The following is a 19908-nucleotide window of genomic DNA, read 5'->3' on the forward strand; positions in this document are numbered from 1 at the left end:
AGATGTGTGCAGAATTTGGTATTTCCATTCACACAAGGCAATTTACTTGTGATCATGGAGCTATAGCATGGCAAACTTGCTTAACATAACAGCCAAATAGTCCTGGCCCCGACCTGGTGGAATCAGCTCCCTATTGAGATCCGGGCCCTACCTGGCTTATTAGCCTTCCGTAGGGCCTGTAAAACGGAGCTGTTCCGCCAGGCTTTCAGCTGAGGCTGCGGGCGTCTGTTCTTGATCAGGTTGGCCTTCCCAGCCAGCGCGGTCGTCTGTGCTAGGAAATGGAATAAAAACTGCCATTCCTATGAGATATCATGGTGTGAGACGGCTAGGCTGGGCAATATGTGATGTCATGGTAATCTGAGTGCGGTTGAGTTGTCTGTTTATAGAATTTTTTAAACTATTTTGTTTTATCATATGTTGTACTCCACCCTGAGCCCTACGGGGAATGGGCGGAATAGAAATAGACTAAAATAAAATAAATAAATCAAATAAATAGAATAAATGTCAGATGTCTGAGAGCCTCAAGACATGAGTGTCAGATGTTTGAGAGCCTCGAGGCAGGGAGGGAGAAGTAGAAAGAAAATACAAAATAATATTAATGAGATTGTGATGATCCTGGGCCTAGTGAGGGCGACAAGCTCCAGAGAAGCCTGCCTAGGAGTTACTAAAGAAAGCCTACATTTCCCAGGATCCCCTCTGTCCCTCTGATTGGGTGGCAAGGTTTTGGAGGGAAACTAGCCCAGAGAGCGGTGGGACCTGGGAGGTGAGGGCTTTGAGAGCCACACAATATGTGTGAAAGAGCCACATGTGGCTCCCGAACCGTAGTTTGGCCACCCCTGAGCTACAGGATTTGATCTTAACAAGTAGCGGCACGGAGGCAGAAATGCATTAATTGAATCAACCATTCTGTGCAGCAAGGTCTATTTTGTCATAATAAGGCACCGTTAAGGAGGTTTCTAAAAGAAACCATGAAATGTGAAATGGCAGTCTGGCCATGGCGGTGTCCTGCTCAACACCACTGCTCATGTCTGAAGAGAATGAGAGGATGCCGGGAATTAGTATGCGGGGGAATGGAGGGGCTAGAATGGAGTCCCGCAATGCTGTGACATCATTTCAGCTTTGTAACTGGAAGTGACATCACTGCATGTGCTAGGATTCCCTAAACTGCGATCTTAAACCAGATTTAGAGACTCCTACAACACAATGATGTCACTTTCACAGCTGGAAATGATGTCACAGTGTTGCGGAATGCCATTTTGGTGAGTCTCTGCCTGACCTCCAGTCTCCCCACAGTTGACAGCCAAGGGCAAGTCAAGAGTCGGCAACACTACCAGTAATCTAAACCACATGACACAAAGCCCTCAATGCCTATGTAATTTCCCAGCTAAGCTTCTGCTAGAACCACCAGAAAGTTCCAGAAATTAGGACGATTTGGGGTTCAAATGATTTCCATATCTCCGAGGATCAAACACAAGGTTTGTTTCAAATCTTCTAAGGGCCCAAAATGCACAATTTGCTGGAATTATGAGTAGGGTTGCCAATCCCCAGGTGGGGGCAGGGGATCCCACTGTTTGGAGGCCCTCCCCCGCTTCAGGGTCATCAGAAAGCAGGGTGGGGAATGTCTGCTGGGCACTCCATTATTCCTTATGGAGACTTATTCCCATAGGGTATAATGCAGAATTGATACATTCGTATCTGGGGCCCTGAGGGGGGCTGTTTTTTGAGGTAGAGGCACCACATTTGCATCATAGCATCCGGTGCCTCTCTTCAAAACACATCCCAAGTTTCAAAAAGATTGGACCAGGGGGTCCAATTCTATGAGCCCCAAAAGAAGGTGCCTCCATCCTCCATTATTTCCTATGGAAAGAAGACATTTAAAAGGTCCCTTTAAATGTGATTGCCAGAACTCCTTTACGAGTTCAATCGTGCTTGCCATACCTTTGCTCCTAGCTCCACCCCCAAAGTCCCCAGATATTTCATAGAGTCAGACTTGGCAACCCTAGTTTCAAATCTAAGGGCCCCAAGTGCACAATCTGCTGAAATTGTGTGATAAAACCTAACGTGTGTAAATTGGTTCTAAAGGGTAAAACCTATGGCTCAGGGTCATGGAGACTGGGGAAGGGAATTAACTCCCGGTGTTGCTTCCCTGGTTTTTAAAATTTGTTTTAAATTTGGATATCCTGCTCGGCCACGAAAACATGTTTGAGACAGTTTAGAAGGTTCAGTGGCTTCAGCCTCACAGACACAATACCTGTCTTCTCTCACTGGAGTTTAAAGCAGTCCAGGCGGTCATTTTGATTTGGAAAACAGTGAGGAGAGAACAGGTAGTCCCCTCTTTCCCAGCATAAGAGTCTGGAATCCACAATGCCAATCACAAGTGGAGTCTTGTGAGCAAAACTTCAACTTTGTGAATTACTGGCATCAAAATTGTGAGCTACTGCTTAAGTTAGTTTGCTCTGGGGCCATTTTTCCTGAGCTAAGAAAAAAATGTGTGAGCCGGAGGCTAAAAAACAGTGAGCTAGCTCACACTAACGCAGCTTAGAGGGAACACTGCTCCCCCTCCCCCATTCATTTTAAGGTCTAGCATCCCAGACATGGAATTCTACTCTTATGTGTACTTTGCCCTTAAAATCAGGTGGAGTTCATTTTATAACATAAATTACTTCTATTAGATAAAACAAAGTACCCAAGAACATTACGGTTGCCAAGTCCCCCGTGGCCTCTTGCACCATAGAGTTTTCCCTCCCAAATTGCTGGAGCCTCCGGGAAAACCATAGAGTTTCCCTGGAAATCCTAGAGCGGCTGGCACACAGCATCGCTGGCGCAATGATGTAACTTCCGGGTGACGTCATTGCGCTGGCGATGTCGGGGGAGGTTCCCCCCGCCAGCCCACATTGGGAACCTCCAGGGCTCGGGGGTTTGGCAGCCCTAAACATTATATACTTTTATCTTGAAGCAAAACTTAAAAGTGAGCTTGCTAATACTGAAATGGGAACGGCATAGGGAAGCAAATGTATCTTATTGAACACAAAGAGATGGCTTTTTTTTTAAAATGTTCATATGCTTTCATCAATGTGCGCATACACAGATACATTTAAACAGCAATTGCTTGTGAAGGAAATTTGGGTTTCTCTCTGGGGCAGAGTCCCATCTCAACAATGCATTTTCTCAATGCCTAAAAAATAGATAGCACTGGAAAGAAAAACACATGGATTATAAAATATCAAAATAATCTCAACTAAAGTCAGGAGCAATTGGAAAGACAACAGCTTTGCAATGCCAATATCAATATTTCTGGAGAATACAGAAGACGGTGACATTTGCATGCAGTTTTACAGTCGTGATTTTGTCTTTGCTCATTACACAAAGCAGTTCAATGACAAGGACACACGATGGTTTTGTTTTTAGTACCCAGCATGCTTTGGGAGAACAGAGCATTGCAAAGGGGGGGGGGGAAATATTATTGAAGAAAGCTGAATGATCCTCCTTTCAAAAGAAAAAGAGAATACAGAGAATTTCTTTTTTAAAAAAGCCAGAAACACGATACACATCAAAATGCCACTTGAGAGGAAATAATCAATACACAGATACAGTCTACATAATACAATATAACATGCACTTTCAAATGATTAAATCAGAAGATCCAGAATAAGACGTGTGTGACTTGTGAGGCTTTTTTTGTGTGTGCAAAATTCAGAAGGACCATGACAAAAATCACAGACTAAAAAAAAAAAAGAAGAATCACTTTTACCAGGTGAGCCAATTTCAACATTGGGTTTCTTGTAAGTCTGAGGTGTTTTTTTAAAAAAATGGAAGTTTGCTCTTGCACGAAGAGCCAAGTGGTTCATTGTATTCTGACATAATTTGAATTTTGATTGGCTCTTTGGAATAATAGATGTTTGCATGCAGAAAACCATCTGCCCTTCTCCACGTCGCTGGGCCAGTTTGAATTTACAACCGGTGGCCTGTAGAGCGCGGATTGTCTTTGGAACCGCATAAAAGGACAATCCAATGTACCGAATGCATCATTTCGCCAGACGGCCAAGTGGCATTTCCACATATTATTTTATTTTCCTACTGAATGCCACCATATTGTGAAATCACAACAGGGAGATCATTCCCATGTTCTGAGACAATTAAGGGAAGTAAATGTCACAGAGATGGGGGGGGGGGAGGACATAAGAGAGAGACAGAGAGAGAGAGAGAGAGAGAAAGAAAGAGAGTTGGGCGGAAGTTTAAAGTCTGTGATCGTCATGCGTCTGATCATTTCTGGCAGGGCATGAGCGGAACCATTCCCAATCATTTGCACAAAGGAAACAAAAGAAGGGCAGATGATACAGTACTGTACCTCCATGGTCTGAGACTGGTGCATGGCTTTGATTGCATTCTGTGCCATTGCCCTTGTCGAAAACGTGACAAACGCACAGCCTGTGGGAACAAGGGGACAAGGGAGCAGGAAAGACAAAAAAAAACAACAAGACAAAAGGATTGGACGCTTGTTAAACCAACACAAGTCTACGAGAACGGCCACAAGACGACACTGTTCTCTGTAGTACATAAAATTAAAGGAAAAAAGAAAACGGAAACAAAAACACCACTTCTTATTTTCTCAGCAGTGCTGCCTGGCTAAATTTGACCATCGATGGGTGGAAGGGAGAAAGAGAGAGGGGAGGGGGCATGGAGAAGTTGCGTTCAGGTGAGAAAATTTGGTGGGCGGGGTATTCCCCCCCCCCCAGCCCCTCTAAGCCGCAGCATTTGAAATTGGCTCTCTTTAAAACAACTTCTTCCATTCAGAATCAATTGCTAGGATTTCCCCCCCCCCTCCCTTTTCAAAGGTGCTGATCTAAGACGTTTAGTTCATTTACAAGGCATTAATTTAAGATCACGGTTAAAAAAAAAAAAAAGACTGCTGGCTGCATTAGATAGCTAATGGTTTAATTTACTGAATTAAGCGTTAAGCAGTGGTCAGTGACATGGAAAACAAAACAAAACCAAAAAAAACCTAGGGGCAACTTCAGATGCTAGCGAGCATTCAGCGGAGAGCGAGCATGCACTGAAATCAATGGTTCTCTCAAAGGCAGAATGTGGCTTCTCTAATCTTGGCTTTGGCTCGATGTGGCTCAGAGTGGCTTTGGACATTATGGAAGGGCCACCTGCCCAAAGAACATTCTGTTAACATCTTCAACGCTAAGTCTGTTGTGGGGGGATGAGATATAGGAGATTGCAAGCCGCTCTGAATCTCTGATTCAGAGAGAAGGGTGGGGTATAAATCTGCAGTCTCCTTCTTCTAAGTCACTGGAGCTTCCTGGAAGATTGGAATTAGAGCTTGCGCATCACCCTCCTCTCCACCCCAGCGTGATCCAGTATGCAATCTGGAGCATATGAGGAGTGGGCACGGCTTTTTTGGAGCAGGATCTCCTTTGCCAGTTTGGTATAGTGATTAAGTGTGCAGACTCTTATCTGGGAGAACCGGGTTTGATTCCCCACTCCTCCACTTGCACCTGCTGGAATGGCCTTGGGTCAGCCATAGCTCTGGCAGAGGTTGTCCTTGAAAGGGCAGCTGCTGTGAGAGCCCTCTACAGCCCCACCCACCTCACAGGGTGTCTGTTGTGGCGGAAGAAGGTAAAGGAGATTGTGAGCCACTCTGAGATTCTTCGGAGTGAAGGGCGGGATATAAATCCAATATCTTCATCTACCTCACAGGGTGTCTGTTGTGGGGGGTGGGAAGGTAAAGGAGATTGTGAGCCGCTCTGAGACTCTTCAGAGTGGAAAGCGGGATATAAATCCAATATCTTCATCTACCTCACAGGGTGTCTGTTGTGGGGGGTGGGAAGGTAAAGGAGATTGTGAGCCGCTCTGAGACTCTTCGGAGTGGAGGGCGGGATATAAATCCAATATCTTCATCTACCTCACAGGGTGTCTGTTGTGGGGGGGAGGAAGGTAAAGGAGATTGTGAGCCGCTCTGAGACTCTTCGGAGTGGAGGGCGGGATATAAATCCAATATCTTCTATCTTCTTCTTCTTTGCATATTAGGCTACAACCCCCCTGATGTAGCCAGTCCTCCAAGAGCTTACAGTAGTAGTAGAAAAACATATTGGATTTATACCCCATCCTTCACTCCGAATTTCAGATTCTCAAAGCGGTTTACAATCTCCTTTACCTTCCTCCTCCACAACAAACACTCTACGAGGTAGGTGAGGCTGAGAGAGCTCTCCCAGAAGCTGCTCTTTCGAGGACAGCTCTGCGAGATCCATGGTTGATCCAAGGCCATTCCAGCAACTGCAGTTGGAGGAGTGGCGAATCAAACCTGGTTCTCCCAGATAAGAGTCCACGCACTTAACCACTACACCAAACTGGCTCTGTAAGAAGAGCCCTGCAAGCTCTTGGAGGATAGGCTACATCAGGAGGGTGTAGCCTAATAAGCTAAGGAGGTCCTGCTACAAAAAAAAGCCCTGGGAGTGGGTGAGAGTGTGATAAAGATGCAGGAGCTGGGTTTAGTCAGTGACACATCTTGAAGCCATCAGCAGCCAGTTCAGCAATGAGGAATGTGGTTTTGGCTCATATCGCAATTTTTTTTTTAAATGGTTTTAACGGGGTTACTGAAAACAATGAGGAGGATCCTAACTGTCTCTCCGCAGAGCAAAGTTTGAAGCCTTCCCACAACCTAAGGAGACTCCCGCCCAGGGGTGGAATTCTAACAGGAGCTCCTTTGCTTTTAAGGCCACACACCCCTGATGTAGCCAATCCTCCAAGAGCTTACAATAAAAGAGCCTTGTAAGCTCTTGGAGGATTGGCTACATCAGGGGGTGTGGCCTAATAGGCAAAGGAGCTCCTGCTAGAATTCCACCCCTGCTCCAGCTGTCTTCTGTCGGTGGAGAAGCCACGTATGAAAGCTTAGGCTGCAGGAGGGCTCCTTGGAGGATGGCCAGATCCATCCCAGGATTTACAGGTTGGAGACCGAAGACTGCTCTGAGTGCACAAGTAGCCACATTTAAATGGCCCTAAAAGAAATCGTCCTCATCTAGGCTGACACACGAACTGCCTAAATGGGCATGCGACCTCATCCATTCCGGTAGCAAGTAGGGGTAGACAGGCACACATTCAGGAAAGCAAACGTTTTTGCTTTCTCCACATAAATCGACAGGGTAGTCAAGAGGGTGGGGCAGGGAAATGCCATCCATGGATTAACAGTACCTGTGCCTCGCGATGGTGGCTCGTCTAGCGCTCAGAATTAGATTATGTTAAATTCATCCTGCACAGAGGACTAGCTAGGTTAGCCTCCCTGACTCCGTGTGTGTGTGTTCACTGGGGAAAATCTCAGTCGCAGTGCTTGCACGATGGATGTTCCCCACAATTATTTATGGCCAGGGTTTTTTTTTTGTGGGTTAGGGTCATGGGAATGGCCATGCAGTGGGAAGATGTGGGGCAACCCACCCTGTGGAACCCCAGTTATCACTGTGTTGCAGCAGCAACCACGGGAAACAATAACTGTTGTGATGATGAAGTGGACCACATATCCAGCTGTAGACAGGGGTTTTTTTGTAGCAGGAACTCCTTTGCATATTAGGCCATGCCCCCCTGATGTAGCCAATCCTCCAAGAGCTTACAAGGCTCTTAGTGCAGGCCTTACTGTAAGCTCCAGGAGGATTGGCTACATCAATGGGGTGTGTGGCCTAATATGCAAAGGAGTTCCTGCTACAAAGAAAGCCCTGGGGCTAGATGACCCTGAAGGTCCCTTCCAACTCCATGATTCTATGAGGATTGGCTACGTCAGCGGTGTGTGGCCTAATATGCAAAGGACTTCCTGCTACAACCCCCCTTCCCCTCCCCCCGGTGCTTATGTTTCCAAATCGAGGAAAAATTGGAATCCCAGTAGTCTGACATTTAGTGAAACATGATACTCTGAACTTTCATGAGGTTATGTTCCTCCTCCATTGTAGGTATGAGTCACGACCCCACCCCAAGGGTTTTAGTCTCTTAGCTTGAGGCTTGAAGCCTGTAGACATGAGGGAGCAAACAACTAGATCTAGAACCAGCTATGGAGTTGTGCTGTATAAAAGTTTTCTTTGTCTAAATTATTTTTCCCATGTGTATGAGCGCGCACACGTGTGTGTGTGTGTAAGTCATCTCCAGTCCCCAGGGGGAGAACATAGGGTATAAGATAAAGGTAAAGGTAGTCCCCTGTATAAGCACCAGTCGTTTCCGACTCTGGGGTGACGTCGCATCACGACATTTTCATGGCAGACTTTTTACGAGGTGGTTGGCCGTTGCTTTCCCAAGTCATCTACACTTCCCCCCCAGCAAGCTGGGTCCTCATTTTACCAACCTCGGAAGGATGGAAGGCTGAGTCAACCTCGAGCCGCCTACCTGAACCCAGCTTCTGCCGGGATCGAACTCAGGTCGTGAGCAGAGAGCTCGGACTGCAGTACTGCAGCTTTACCACTCTGCGCCACGGGGCTCCTCATAGGATGTGAATACCTAAATAAATATGTCTGTCTATTTAACGACTGAACCTTGTTGCCACCTGAACATTTAACCTTGTCGCAAACTTCACGGGATTCTCATTTCGGATGTGGACACCTAAAATCGAGCTGTTGATGTGCCAGAACATTCTGCAGCCCATAGCTAGATGCAATTCTACGCTGTTATTTAGTGCAAATTAGTCAAATCCTACCTTTCTCCCAAGAACTGAAGGGGGCCCTGCTTCATTTCACCCACACAAGAACCCTGGGTGGCAGATTAGGTGGAGAATGTCCCAGTAGCTCCATGGCAGAGTGAGAAAGTGAACCCAGGTCTCCCCGTTCCTAGGGTGACACTTGCAGCCAATACTCCCTCTAAGCTGTGGAGTCTTGTGAGCAAAAATTCTGCTTTGTGAGCTGCTGGCATTAAAGTTGTGAGCTCCTGCAGGAATGTGTTTGCTCTGGGACCATTTTCTCCTGAGCGAAGACAAAAATGTGTGAGCCGGAGGCTAAAAGAGCTGTGCGCTAGCTCACACTAACTCAGAGGGAACACCGACACTCACAGCACGTTGCAACAACTAGTCCAGTCCAATGAAACTCTGATGAGACAAGAACTAAAACAACTTACCTCCTTTTATGGTGGTTTTCCAAAACAATATTGCATTATTTATTTGTATTTTTTTTGGGGGGGGGGAGGAATTTGCCTCAAGCACGTTGGCGTCAGGTCCTTACCGTTCTTTTTAGTACCGTTTTCCTAATTCTTTGCCCACCCTGTCCTCGGCCTCCAGCGCCCACACTGCGACTTGGTTCTTTTGGCTGAGGCCACCCATGCGATACCGCTGACAATGCCACGACACTACATCCGACACAACGAAATTACAGACGCTCGAAACAAAACCACATGGGTTTCTCAGTCCAATCAGATTTAAGCCGCAGTGGGGCACTAGATTAGGATCAGGGAGACCCAGATAACCAATTCTTTCTTCTTTTTTTGGCATGCAATTTACTGGGTGATCCAGGACAAAAGTTTGAGTTTAGTCGCACCTTTAGGACCAATGAAGTTTAAGCTTTCGTGTGCATGCACACTTCTTCAGATACCTGAGTAACCTATGCCCTCATTTTAACCCAGAGACTGAACAACAAAAATATCAAAACAGACTCTTATTTATCGCACTCCACTTCAGGATAACTAATGGGTTTAGTACATGGACATAAATCTGCTTTATATTACCTTTTGTTGTTTCAGCCCAGTTAACACTAACTAACAAACACTAGACCCCAATTTATGATTCTTTTAATTTGCTAAAAAACATTTCCATGACTCTGCATACTAACACACAGCCCTGCATACTAACTCTGTGGTTTCCCCAGATGCTCAAGCATTTTGGGAGGGAAAAGCTCTATGGTACCTATTGCACCATGGAGTTTTCCCTCCCAGGTTGCTAGAGTGTCTGGGAAAACCACTTTCTCTATATTTAGTAAGGGAAAACCACTTTCTCTATATTTAGTAATGCTTGCCATTCCTTACTATTGTCTGATGAAGTGTGCTTAGAGTCAGGGCTGGATCTGGGGGAGGGGCAGGGGCGGGTGCTTGCCCTGGGCGCCAACGGGGGTGGGGTCCCAAATTGGGTATGGGGTCCATTGTATTCTATGGGACCATAAAATAGAATGGCCCATAAGGGGGCGCCATTTTTTAATCCCCCCCCTCAAAAAACATGTAGATTCGGTCCTGCTTAGAGCACACGAAAGCTTACATTCTGAATAAAACTTTGTTGGTCTTAAAGGTGAAACTTGACTCCTGCTTTGTTCTATGGGTAATCCAGGGTTAGTCAGTCTCTCTCGCGGCCTACCTCACAGGGTTGTTTCACGGATTAGGTAGAGGAGAGCGACGTACGGCCTGCCTAAAGCAAAGGAGGGACTACAAAAAAAAAAAAGTGTCCTCGACAAATAATTAAGGATGAAGAAAAGGAAACATGGTGCTGAGAAGAAGCAGCGATCATAGGAACTAAAGGACATATCTGTTTGTCAAGGTGAACGTATTTGTTCAGCCTCAATGAAGCAAATTTGAAAATGGGGCATAATCCTAGATGGGAAAATTAACATTCTGCCTGTTTTAACAGCGACAGGGCTCTTTTTTTTTTGTAGCAGGAACTCCTTTGCATATTAGGCCACACACCCCTGATGTAGCCAATCTTCCAAGAGCTTACAAAAAAAGAGCCCTGTAAGCTCTTGAAGGATTGGCTACAGGGGTGTGGCCTAATATGCAAAGGAACTCCTGCTAAAAAAAAAAAGCCTTGAACAGCGACATCCTAAACAAAGTTTAATCCTTGAAAGCTCACTGAGGCTAACATATTTTAGAAGGAAGTAGAAAAGAGTAAAAGTTCAGGAGCACCTTTAAAGACTAACAAAATTTGTGGCAGGGAAGGAGCTTTTGTGAGATACTGTCACATCTTCACTCTTCTTAGGATGCTGCCCAAAGTCTCTCAATCCGTGGAGTCAATAGCAGAAGAAGAAGAATTGCAGATTTATACCCCGCCCGTCTCTCTGAATCAGAGACTCAGAGCGGCTTACAATCTCCCATGTCTTCTCCCCCCACAACAGACACCCTGTGAGGTGGGTGGGGCTGAGAGGGCTCTCACAGCAGCTGCCCTTTCAAGGACAACCTCTGCCAGAGCTATGGCTAAACCAAGGCCATTCCAGCAGCTGCAAGTGGAGGAGTGGGGAATCAAACCCGGTTCTCTCATAAGAGTCCGCGCACTTAACCACTACACCAAACTGGTTTAACATTTGTTATTACGCATTTTTCAAGGCAGGGATGGATTAAGGGAATGCTTGGGGAGGCAGCTGCTGTTTACATGAGTCTGGTTGTGCATGAATATAGGAAATGGGGCTTGTAGGTCTGACATAGGGTTGCCAAGACCCCCCAAGCCTCCAGCGAGTGATGTCATCGAGCCAGTGATGTCGCACGCCGGCCATTCTAGGAGTTTCCAGGAAAACTCTATGGTTTTCCCGGATGCTCAAGCATTTTGGGAGGGAAAAACTCTATGGTACCTATTGTACCATAGAGTTTTCCCTCCCAGGTTGCTAGTGTGTCCGGGAAAACCATAGAGTTTTCCCGGAAATGCCTAGAGCGGCTGGCACATGACATCACCGGCTTGATGATGTCACTTGCGGGTGATGTCATCACACCGGTGACGTCTGGGGAGGTTCCAAGTCCTACTTTATTATTTATTTCATTTATTGATTGAAAACCAGGGCGCTTTTTTGTATCAGGAACTCCTTTGCATATTAGGCCACACACCCCTGATGTAGCCAATCCTCCTGGAGCTTACAGTAGGCCCTGTAGAAAGTAGGCCCTCCTGGAGCTTACAGTAGGCCCTGTAGCCAATCCTCCTGGAGCTTACAGTAGGCCCTGTAGAAAGAGCCCTGTACACTCTCGGTGGATTGGCTACATCAGGGGTGTGTGGCCTGATATGCAAAGGAGTTCCTGCTACAAAAAAAGTCCTGTTGAAAACATTTATTCGCCACTTCAACTCCTTACAGAGCTCAAGGAGGCTTTCAATATAGATAAAACACATAAAGTAGAATACATAAAATACATTCTAAAATCTCAGAATTTAACATCACAGTTTAGGACTGCTGGTAACTTAACTGAATATGGACTATCCTCAACTGTCTCCTAAAGGTCAAAAGTGAAAGAGCCAGGCACAGCTCTCTGTGAAGTTTGTTCCATAATATGTAGGGCTGCTACTGAAAAGGCCCTCTCTCATATTTCTACCAAACAAACATCTTTGATTGATGGGACAGCCAGGAGGCCTCTCCTTGTGATCTTAATTCCTGAGTGGAAACGTATGGGAGCATATAGGCTATCATGGCCAAGAGGCCCTGTTGTTTTGGCATGACCTCCTGAGCATGTAGCAGAAAGAAGAGAAGCTTTCTAGGTTTAATGGACAACCCAATCATGATTAACATAGAAACCCCGCAGCTTGGCTCCCCATTGTTGGGTGACTGAGACCGATTTCTCACTAGGCTTGTTCTGGTTTTGAAGCCCTTCCCCCGCCCTCCCAGTACCCCTGTTCTATTCCACCCAAGCTGCCGCAGGGCTGCAACTTGCCCCGCCTCTTTCCCATGGCAAGCAGGGACAGTTTTCAGAGGATCTTGATTGTCGTGGGAAACAGGTGGGACAAATCGCAGCCCCATGGCAACTTGTGTGAAATTGGACAGAAGCACCGGGGGTGGGGAGGGGAAGGGTTCTGAAAACAGAACAAGCCTAGTGAGAAATTGGTCTGGTCAGGGGTGAAATTCAAGCAGGAGCTCCTTTGCATATTAGGCCACACTCCCTTGATATACCCAATCCTCCAAGAGCTTACAAAAAAGAGCCTTGTAAGCCCCTGGAGGATTGGCTACATCAGGGGGGCGTGGCCTAATATGCAAAGAAGCTCCTGCTAGAATTCCACCCCTGGGTCTGATTGTCTCAACAATGAAGAGTCAAATGCCATACAGTAGCTGCTCAGTACAACCACACACATTCAGGACAATCTGTAGTGAGAATCTGCAGAATGTAATGTGTGGCCTTACTGTACCATCCTGAGCACAGTTATTCTCTTTGACTTCAAAGGACTTGACTGGGTTTAATTCTGGTTGGGGTTGTACTGTTAGATTCCTCCTCCCAAACAAAACTTTGGGGGTTGGACTAGATGACCCTGGAAGTCCCTTCCAACTCTATGGGCATTTTCGCACTGACCTTCAAGTGGTGCGACCACCCTCTTCACACCGGAGGATCTGCGTGGATTTCACACAAGAAGCGCCGGAGCACCCAAAAGAGCCGGCGACTTCCGTCGCAAAACCCGCTCAAACGGAAACCGCCAAGAAGCAGGAAAACGTTTGAGCGGCTTTTGCGACGGAAGTCGCCGGCTCTTTTGGGTGCTCCGGCGCTTCTTGTGCGAAATCCGCGCAGATCCTCCGGTGTGAAGTGGGTGGTCGCGCCACTTGAAGGTCAGTGCGAAAACGCCCTATGATTCTAAGACAGGGGTGGCCAAACTTGCTTAACTTATCAAAGATTTCAGGTTTTCACGGCTGGTAACATCATTAGGGTTTGTAGAATCTTTCGGGCTCAAGTGCCGTGTTCTAGCAGCCAAGAAGGTCAGAGTACCTGCTCCGGCTGCAACACCACTGAGGATGTTCTCCGCAGCTGAGAACGAAACGTCTGGAAGAAAAACTTTCTCCAGTAGAACACGGCACTTGAGCCCGAAAGATTCTACAAACCCTAATTGCTTAACTTAAGAGCCAAATGGAATAAGCACCAGATGTTTGAGAGCCGCAAGACATGAATGTCAGATGTTTGAGAGACATGAAAAATGGAAAGGGAGGGTGGGAGGGAGGGAGAAAAGAAAGGAAGGAAGGAAGGAAGGAAGGAAGGAAGGAAGGAAGGAAGGAAGGAAGGAAGGAAGGAAGGAAGGAAGGCAAATAGATGGAGGAGGGAAGGAGAAGGGGGAGAAAGCAACTTTAACTTCAAATACATTCTCCAAGCTGCTGGCTGGCTTGGCTTGAAGAAGTGATTTAAAAAGACAAATGCCTTCTCCAAGTTGGCCAGTGGGGGCTCTGAGAGCCACACAATATAGGTGGAAGAGCCACATGTGGCTTCTGAGCCACAGTTTGGCCACCCCTGTTCTAAGACAACATTTCAGGAGCTGTAGGGATGTAACATGGGCAAATCAAAAGAAAACATATGTTACAAACTTGTTTTGTACCCCAAACTACATGAAAATGGGCACAGGATGAAAGGAACATTTTGACCTATGGTAGAAAAGATAACAGACACGATTGGGAAGTTGTGTGCTTGTGTTTATGCTGCTTGTACTATGATCGGGAACAGCAGAGAACAATTTAATCCTTGTTTGCGCATCTCCCAATTTTTTAAAAACGGCTCTCTGAAATTTGCATTTTGTTTCTGATGTCGTAAAGACTGAATGAATACAAATTTGGGATGAATTCCTAGCAACGCCGGGGCATGGCAACAGTGTAGCGAATGCTACTCCGGTTCATTGTGGGGGCGATCTTTAATGACTTTCGAAAAGTGCGCACATCTCGCGTTCCTTTAATCTGCCGCCATTTGAAACTTGGTTTCAAATTCAATAAATAAAGGAACAAACCATCGCACGTTCCACTCAATTTCTTCCAAACGTCGCTATTGTTATTGCGATGACTTTAAAAAGGTTTCCAAATGAAGCAAATCTAAATACATAGAGGCTGGAGTGCGCCGTCATTATCGAACTGATGCATGAAACTTACAACCAGCCTTGGGTTATTACTATTATTATTTTTTTTTTTAAAGTTTCAATCTTCTTGCTCCTGTGGCCAATGAGCAAAATGAAAAAAAGAGAGAGAGAGGGAGAATGCTTTACGGTAAAACAGATTGTTCGCTTTATGGAAATCAATTTGTGAATGTAAAACATCTCCTTGCTTTGTTATTGTTGTTATTATTATGTTGCTTGTCTCGGTTGCCTACCTGGTACGAAAATCAAGTCATGTCTGCATTAACATTTTAATTGAAGAGAAGAGCCCAGCGCAGATGTATGTGTGGCAGACTCCCTACAAACTACAGCTCGCAAATAAGAGCCAGGCTTGGGAACGGACGCCTTTCCTTAACTTGCAGAGTTCATTAATTCTTTCCTCCATTCCCTTGTATATTTTAACACGATTTGAATGCGTGTGGCCCCCATGCTAATCACGAGAAACGCTAACCAAGTAACAACGGCTACGTTGCAATCGTCCTGGTGAAAAAGCAGTGTGATGTGCAGGGCTATTTTTGGTAGCAGGAACTCCTTTGCCTATTAGGCCACACCCCCTGATGTAGCCAATCCTCCTGGAGCTTCCAGCAGGCCCTGTACGAAGAGCCCTGTAAGGAATTCTAGCAGGACCTCCTTTGCCTATTAGGCCACACACCCCTGATGTAGCCAGTCCTCCTGGAGCTCTCAGCAGGCCCTGTACGAAGAGCCCTGTAAGGAATTCTAGCAGGACCTCCTTTGCATATTAGGCCACACACCCCTGATGTAGCCAATACTCCTGGAGCTTCCAGCAGCCCCTATAACATGAGCCCTGTAAGCTCTTGGAGGATTGGCTACAGCAGGGGTGCGTGGCCTAATATCAGGGGTGGAATTCTAGCAGGAGCTCCTTTGCACGTTAGGCCATACCCCCTGATATAGCCTTGTAAGCTCTTGGAGGATTGGCGACATCAGGGGGTGTGGCCTAATATGCAAAGGAGCTCCTTCTAGAATTCCACCCTTGCCTGATATGCAAAGGAGTTCCAGCTACAAAAAGGAAAAGTCCTGGTGGTGTATAATGGCTAGAGAGCCAGAGTGGGATCTGGAAGACCCAGGTTCGAATCCCCACTCGTTCCATGGAAGCTTGCTGGGTGAACTTGGGCCAGTCATGCTCTCTTGGCCTAACCTACCTCCCAGGGTTGTTGTGAGGATAAAATGAAGGAGATGAGGACACTATTGAAAGCAGATCCAGGTGGGGAGCTGTGTTGGTCTGAAGCAACAGAATAAGGTTAGAGCCCAGTGGCAGCTTTAAGACGCACAAAGTTGAAAGCAGTTCGGATTCCTCTTTAGGAGAAAGACCGGGTATAAAATTAGAAATAAAGAAATAAAAAGGGACTTCTGCGGCTAGCACTGCCACAATGATCGATACTGCAGAGCTGGCACTAAGCTATGGGGTAAGGCCAGCAAGGGAAAGGGGTGGAGTTCTTCCAGAGAAGGGCGGAGTCTGATGCGAACCCTCAGTTTGCAAACAAGGTTTTATTGGAAGCCAGTGACTCACCTGAATTGGGCCCAAGAGAAAGAAACATCTGCCAAAGACTCAGGGGTGGAATTCCAGCAGGAGCTCCTTTACATATTAGGCCACACAACCCTGATGTAGCCAATCCTTCAAGAGTTTACAAGGCTCTTTTTTGTTAAGCTCTTGTAGGATTGGCTCCATCAGGGGTGTGTGGCCTAATATGCAAAGGAGCTCCTGCTAGAATTCCGCCCCTGCTAAGGCTCAAAGGCTGGGTACAGACGGTTGGCTTGGGGCGGCAGCGTCCTGTCCCAGAAGTGAGCCGGCATAACAGGAAGTATCCTGGGGCGGTCAGACGGCGTGCAGCTTGCCACCAGAACAGGGATGGGCCACAGGTGCCTTGGAGGAGTGTTCATAGCACTCATGTACCTTACTGCCGTTCTCTGGGTGCTTCCCCAGCCGTTCAGACAGCCAGGAAAGGCGCTTCGGAAATACCTCACCGGTTTACTACCACTTAGTATGTAGTAGCTTTTAGAAGTGGCAGGATGACAGGTACAGACAGGGTGAGGGGAGGGGTGGGACAGGAGTCAGATGTGTGTGTTTGGACGTTCTTTTTTGGGCTGGTTCTGGAGCGTCTCTGAGGCAGCTTATAACTGGCTCTCTGGACCCAGCCAAAGTTACTATTACGTTAATTCAAAAACTTTCCTTCAAATGAATTTTTATGTTGCTTGGTCCCTTTATGTTATCACTAACATTTATAGCCCTGGATACAGGAGAAGCCTATGCCTTGGATCCTACAAGCTAACCAACTGAAAGCAGCCACCAATTTGAACTTTACACCTTACCTCTTCCCAGGGCTTTTTCTGAACAGGAATGCACAGGAACACAGTTCCAGCTGGCTTGGTGTCAGGAGGTGTGGCCTGATATACAAATGAGTTCTTGCTAGGCTTTTTCTACAAAAATGCCCTGTGTGAAACAATGGTGGGGATGTGGCCTAATATGCAAATGAGTTCCTGCTTGGATTTTTTTTGGGGGGGGTAGCCTCTTCCCCTTGTGCTCCTGTGAATAAGTGCTCTGAGAAGATCTTCAGGCTCAAAGGGGGAAGAAGTGTGGGATGGAAAACAGGTAGAAATTGGCAGAAATCTCTCCACTTATTGGGCCGCCTCCACAAGCTGAGCGTGAGCTTGTGATCAGGTGAGGAAGGGGGACCTTCTGTTGGGGACCTCCTTCCTACAGCTCCCACACATACTCGCCTCTTCAACCATGAGAGTCCTTGGACTCCGAAGAGCATTTTCTCAAGGTATTCTTGTACACTCTGTATATTTTGTATTCTTGTTGCTTGGGGAGGCGGGGGGGCTTCTAGTGTTCTGGCCCCACTGATGGACCTCCTGATGGCACCTGGGTTTTTTGGCCACTCTGTGACACAGAGTGTTGGACTGGATGGGCCATTGGCCTGATCCAACATGGCTTCTCTTATGTTCTTATGTGACACAGAGTGTTGGACTGGATGGGCCAGTGGCCTGATCCAACATGGCTTCTCTTATGTTCTTATGTGACACAGAGTGTTGGACTGGATGGGCCATTGGCCTGATCCAACATGGCTTCTCTTATGTTCTTATGTGACACAGAGTGTTGGACTGGATGGGCCGTTGGCCTGATCCAACATGGCTTCTCTTATGTTCTTATGTGACACAGAGTGTTGGACTGGATGGGCCATTGGCCTGATCCAACATGGCTTCTCTTATGTTCTTATGTGACACAGAATGTTGGACTGGATGGGCCATTGGCCTGATCCAACATGGCTTCTCTTATGTTCTTATGTGACACAGAGTGTTGGACTGAATGGGCCATTGGCCTGATCCAACATGGCTTCTCTTATGTTCTTATGTGACACAGAGTGTTGGACTGGATGGGCCATTGGCCTGATCCAACATGGCTTCTCTTATGTGACACAGAGTGTTGGACTGAATGGGCCATTGGCCTGATCCAACATGGCTTCTCTTATGTTCTTATGTGACACAGAGTGTTGGACAGGATGGGCCGTTGGCCTGATCCAACATGGCTTCTCTTATGTTCTTATGTGACACAGAGTGTTGGACTGAATGGGCCATTGGCCTGATCCAACATGGCTTCTCTTATGTTCTTATGTTTTTAAGGTGAGCAAGAGGAGGGGCAAGAGGGGGTGAGGTCTGTTCCGCAAACTCTCTTCCACTCATGGTTTATAAAACCCAACAAAATGCATTTGTAACATTTAACGGCATGGCTTGGCAATATCATTATCTTTTACAAATTGAAATTACGGTATTTACTAAGAGCATGGAGCTCATTTTGGATTCCCCCCCCCCTTCAGGCAGAACAAAAACAACCGATGACATTTGGACTGTTTTAGACAGGACAGGGTGCTGCAGGTCATCACTGAGGAAACGACAATTAAGAAGGATTCAAAGGAAACAACGTTCTATAAAGCATTCTAGACAAATAGGTGTAGAAGTAAAATGGTAAATGGTCTACAGTACCTCGGCTAGACTCCATATTGAGGTTGTGCACTAAAATCAAAGAGGCCCAAATTTACCATCAGTCATCCGTCTTTAAAACATTACTCATCACAAGCAGAACAACATGGTTCACCAGCCTTTACCCCCTCATCCGCAGTGATTGGACACCCTCGTTGCCATGGTGAGACCCAGGATGTAGTGGTACCCAAGTTACCTAGATGTAGGGCTGCCATGTCCCTATGGCCATCCACAGGGCATGGGGAAGGTTAGTTTTGCCAGTTTCAGGTTGGGAAACTTGAGGATGAAACTTGGGGAGGACAGGGTCCTTAGCGGGCTGCCAGCTCCAGGTTGGGAAATATCTGCAGATTTTGGGGGCGGAGCCTCAGGAGGGCGGGGATTGGAGAGGGGAAGGATGTAACGCCATAGAGTTCACCTTCCAAAGCAGCCATTTTCTCCAGGGGGACGGATTTCTGTCATCTGGGAATGAGCTGCAATTCTGGGGGATCCCCAGGTCCCAACAGGAAGCTGGTATCCCTGCTAGATGAACAGTTCACTGTCTCCCAAGTTCTCTTCTCCTCCTTGTCTCTAAAATCTCCTTGTGTACCTGATGTTTATTCACACATGGAAACAGATCTTTGATGTTTAAGTACCAAGAGTATATACCCATCTGGCCCTTACTCAGTCGCTTGATTTCAACCCCTTTTATGTCTCCTCTTATGTAAGGTGGATTTTTTTGGGGGGGAGGGGGGCTACAAATTCATAGGGCTTTTGAGGTGTGACTTATGGATTGAATTCCTATCCCTCCCCAAACGTGAGCTCTGAAATTGAGGCATGAAAAGAACTAGCAGCATGTAAAATGAAAAAAGAAAAGGGAATTGCTAAGACACAGTTTATGCATTTACCACAATTTCAACCCAGCAGTGAAGAACCGAGAAATGTTGCGCTCAGAAGATTTCACAAGTAAAGCCAAACAGTGATACCCGTCTTCATACAAAGATTAAAAATGAATTTGATTGTCTCCTTCTGTAATCCTAAACCCATTCTGCTTTTAAAATCCCACCAAAGGGCAATGTCTGATTGTTGGGCATGGTGGTGGCAGAAACATCTTTTCCTGAGATTTCTGCCTCAGCTTTGAAGAAGCCATTTGTTTCTAGAAAGAAACATTTTGTGAAACTGGT

General features: G+C 46.5%; 1 protein-coding gene across 16 annotated transcripts in view; it reads right to left on the reverse strand.

Moving 5' to 3' along the window:
• The window catches only part of CELF2 (CUGBP Elav-like family member 2), a 554552-nt gene that overhangs the window by 91517 nt on the left and 443127 nt on the right, over window positions 1-19908 (reverse strand). For 10 of the 16 annotated variants that reach the window (XM_060245946.1, XM_060245945.1, XM_060245953.1 and 7 more), the window contains exons 6-7: window positions 18752-18781; window positions 4349-4428 (exon numbers count right to left, since the gene is read on the reverse strand). In XM_060245946.1, coding sequence (XP_060101929.1) covers window positions 4349-4428; window positions 18752-18781 — 110 coding nt within the window. The remainder of the gene's footprint in view (window positions 1-4348; window positions 4429-18751; window positions 18782-19908) is intronic. The other 6 variants (XM_060245949.1, XM_060245958.1, XM_060245959.1 and 3 more) reach the window with 1 other exon arrangement.

This window comes from Heteronotia binoei, chromosome 8 (genome assembly GCF_032191835.1).
Source record: "Heteronotia binoei isolate CCM8104 ecotype False Entrance Well chromosome 8, APGP_CSIRO_Hbin_v1, whole genome shotgun sequence".
Lineage (NCBI taxonomy): Eukaryota > Metazoa > Chordata > Lepidosauria > Squamata > Gekkonidae > Heteronotia > Heteronotia binoei.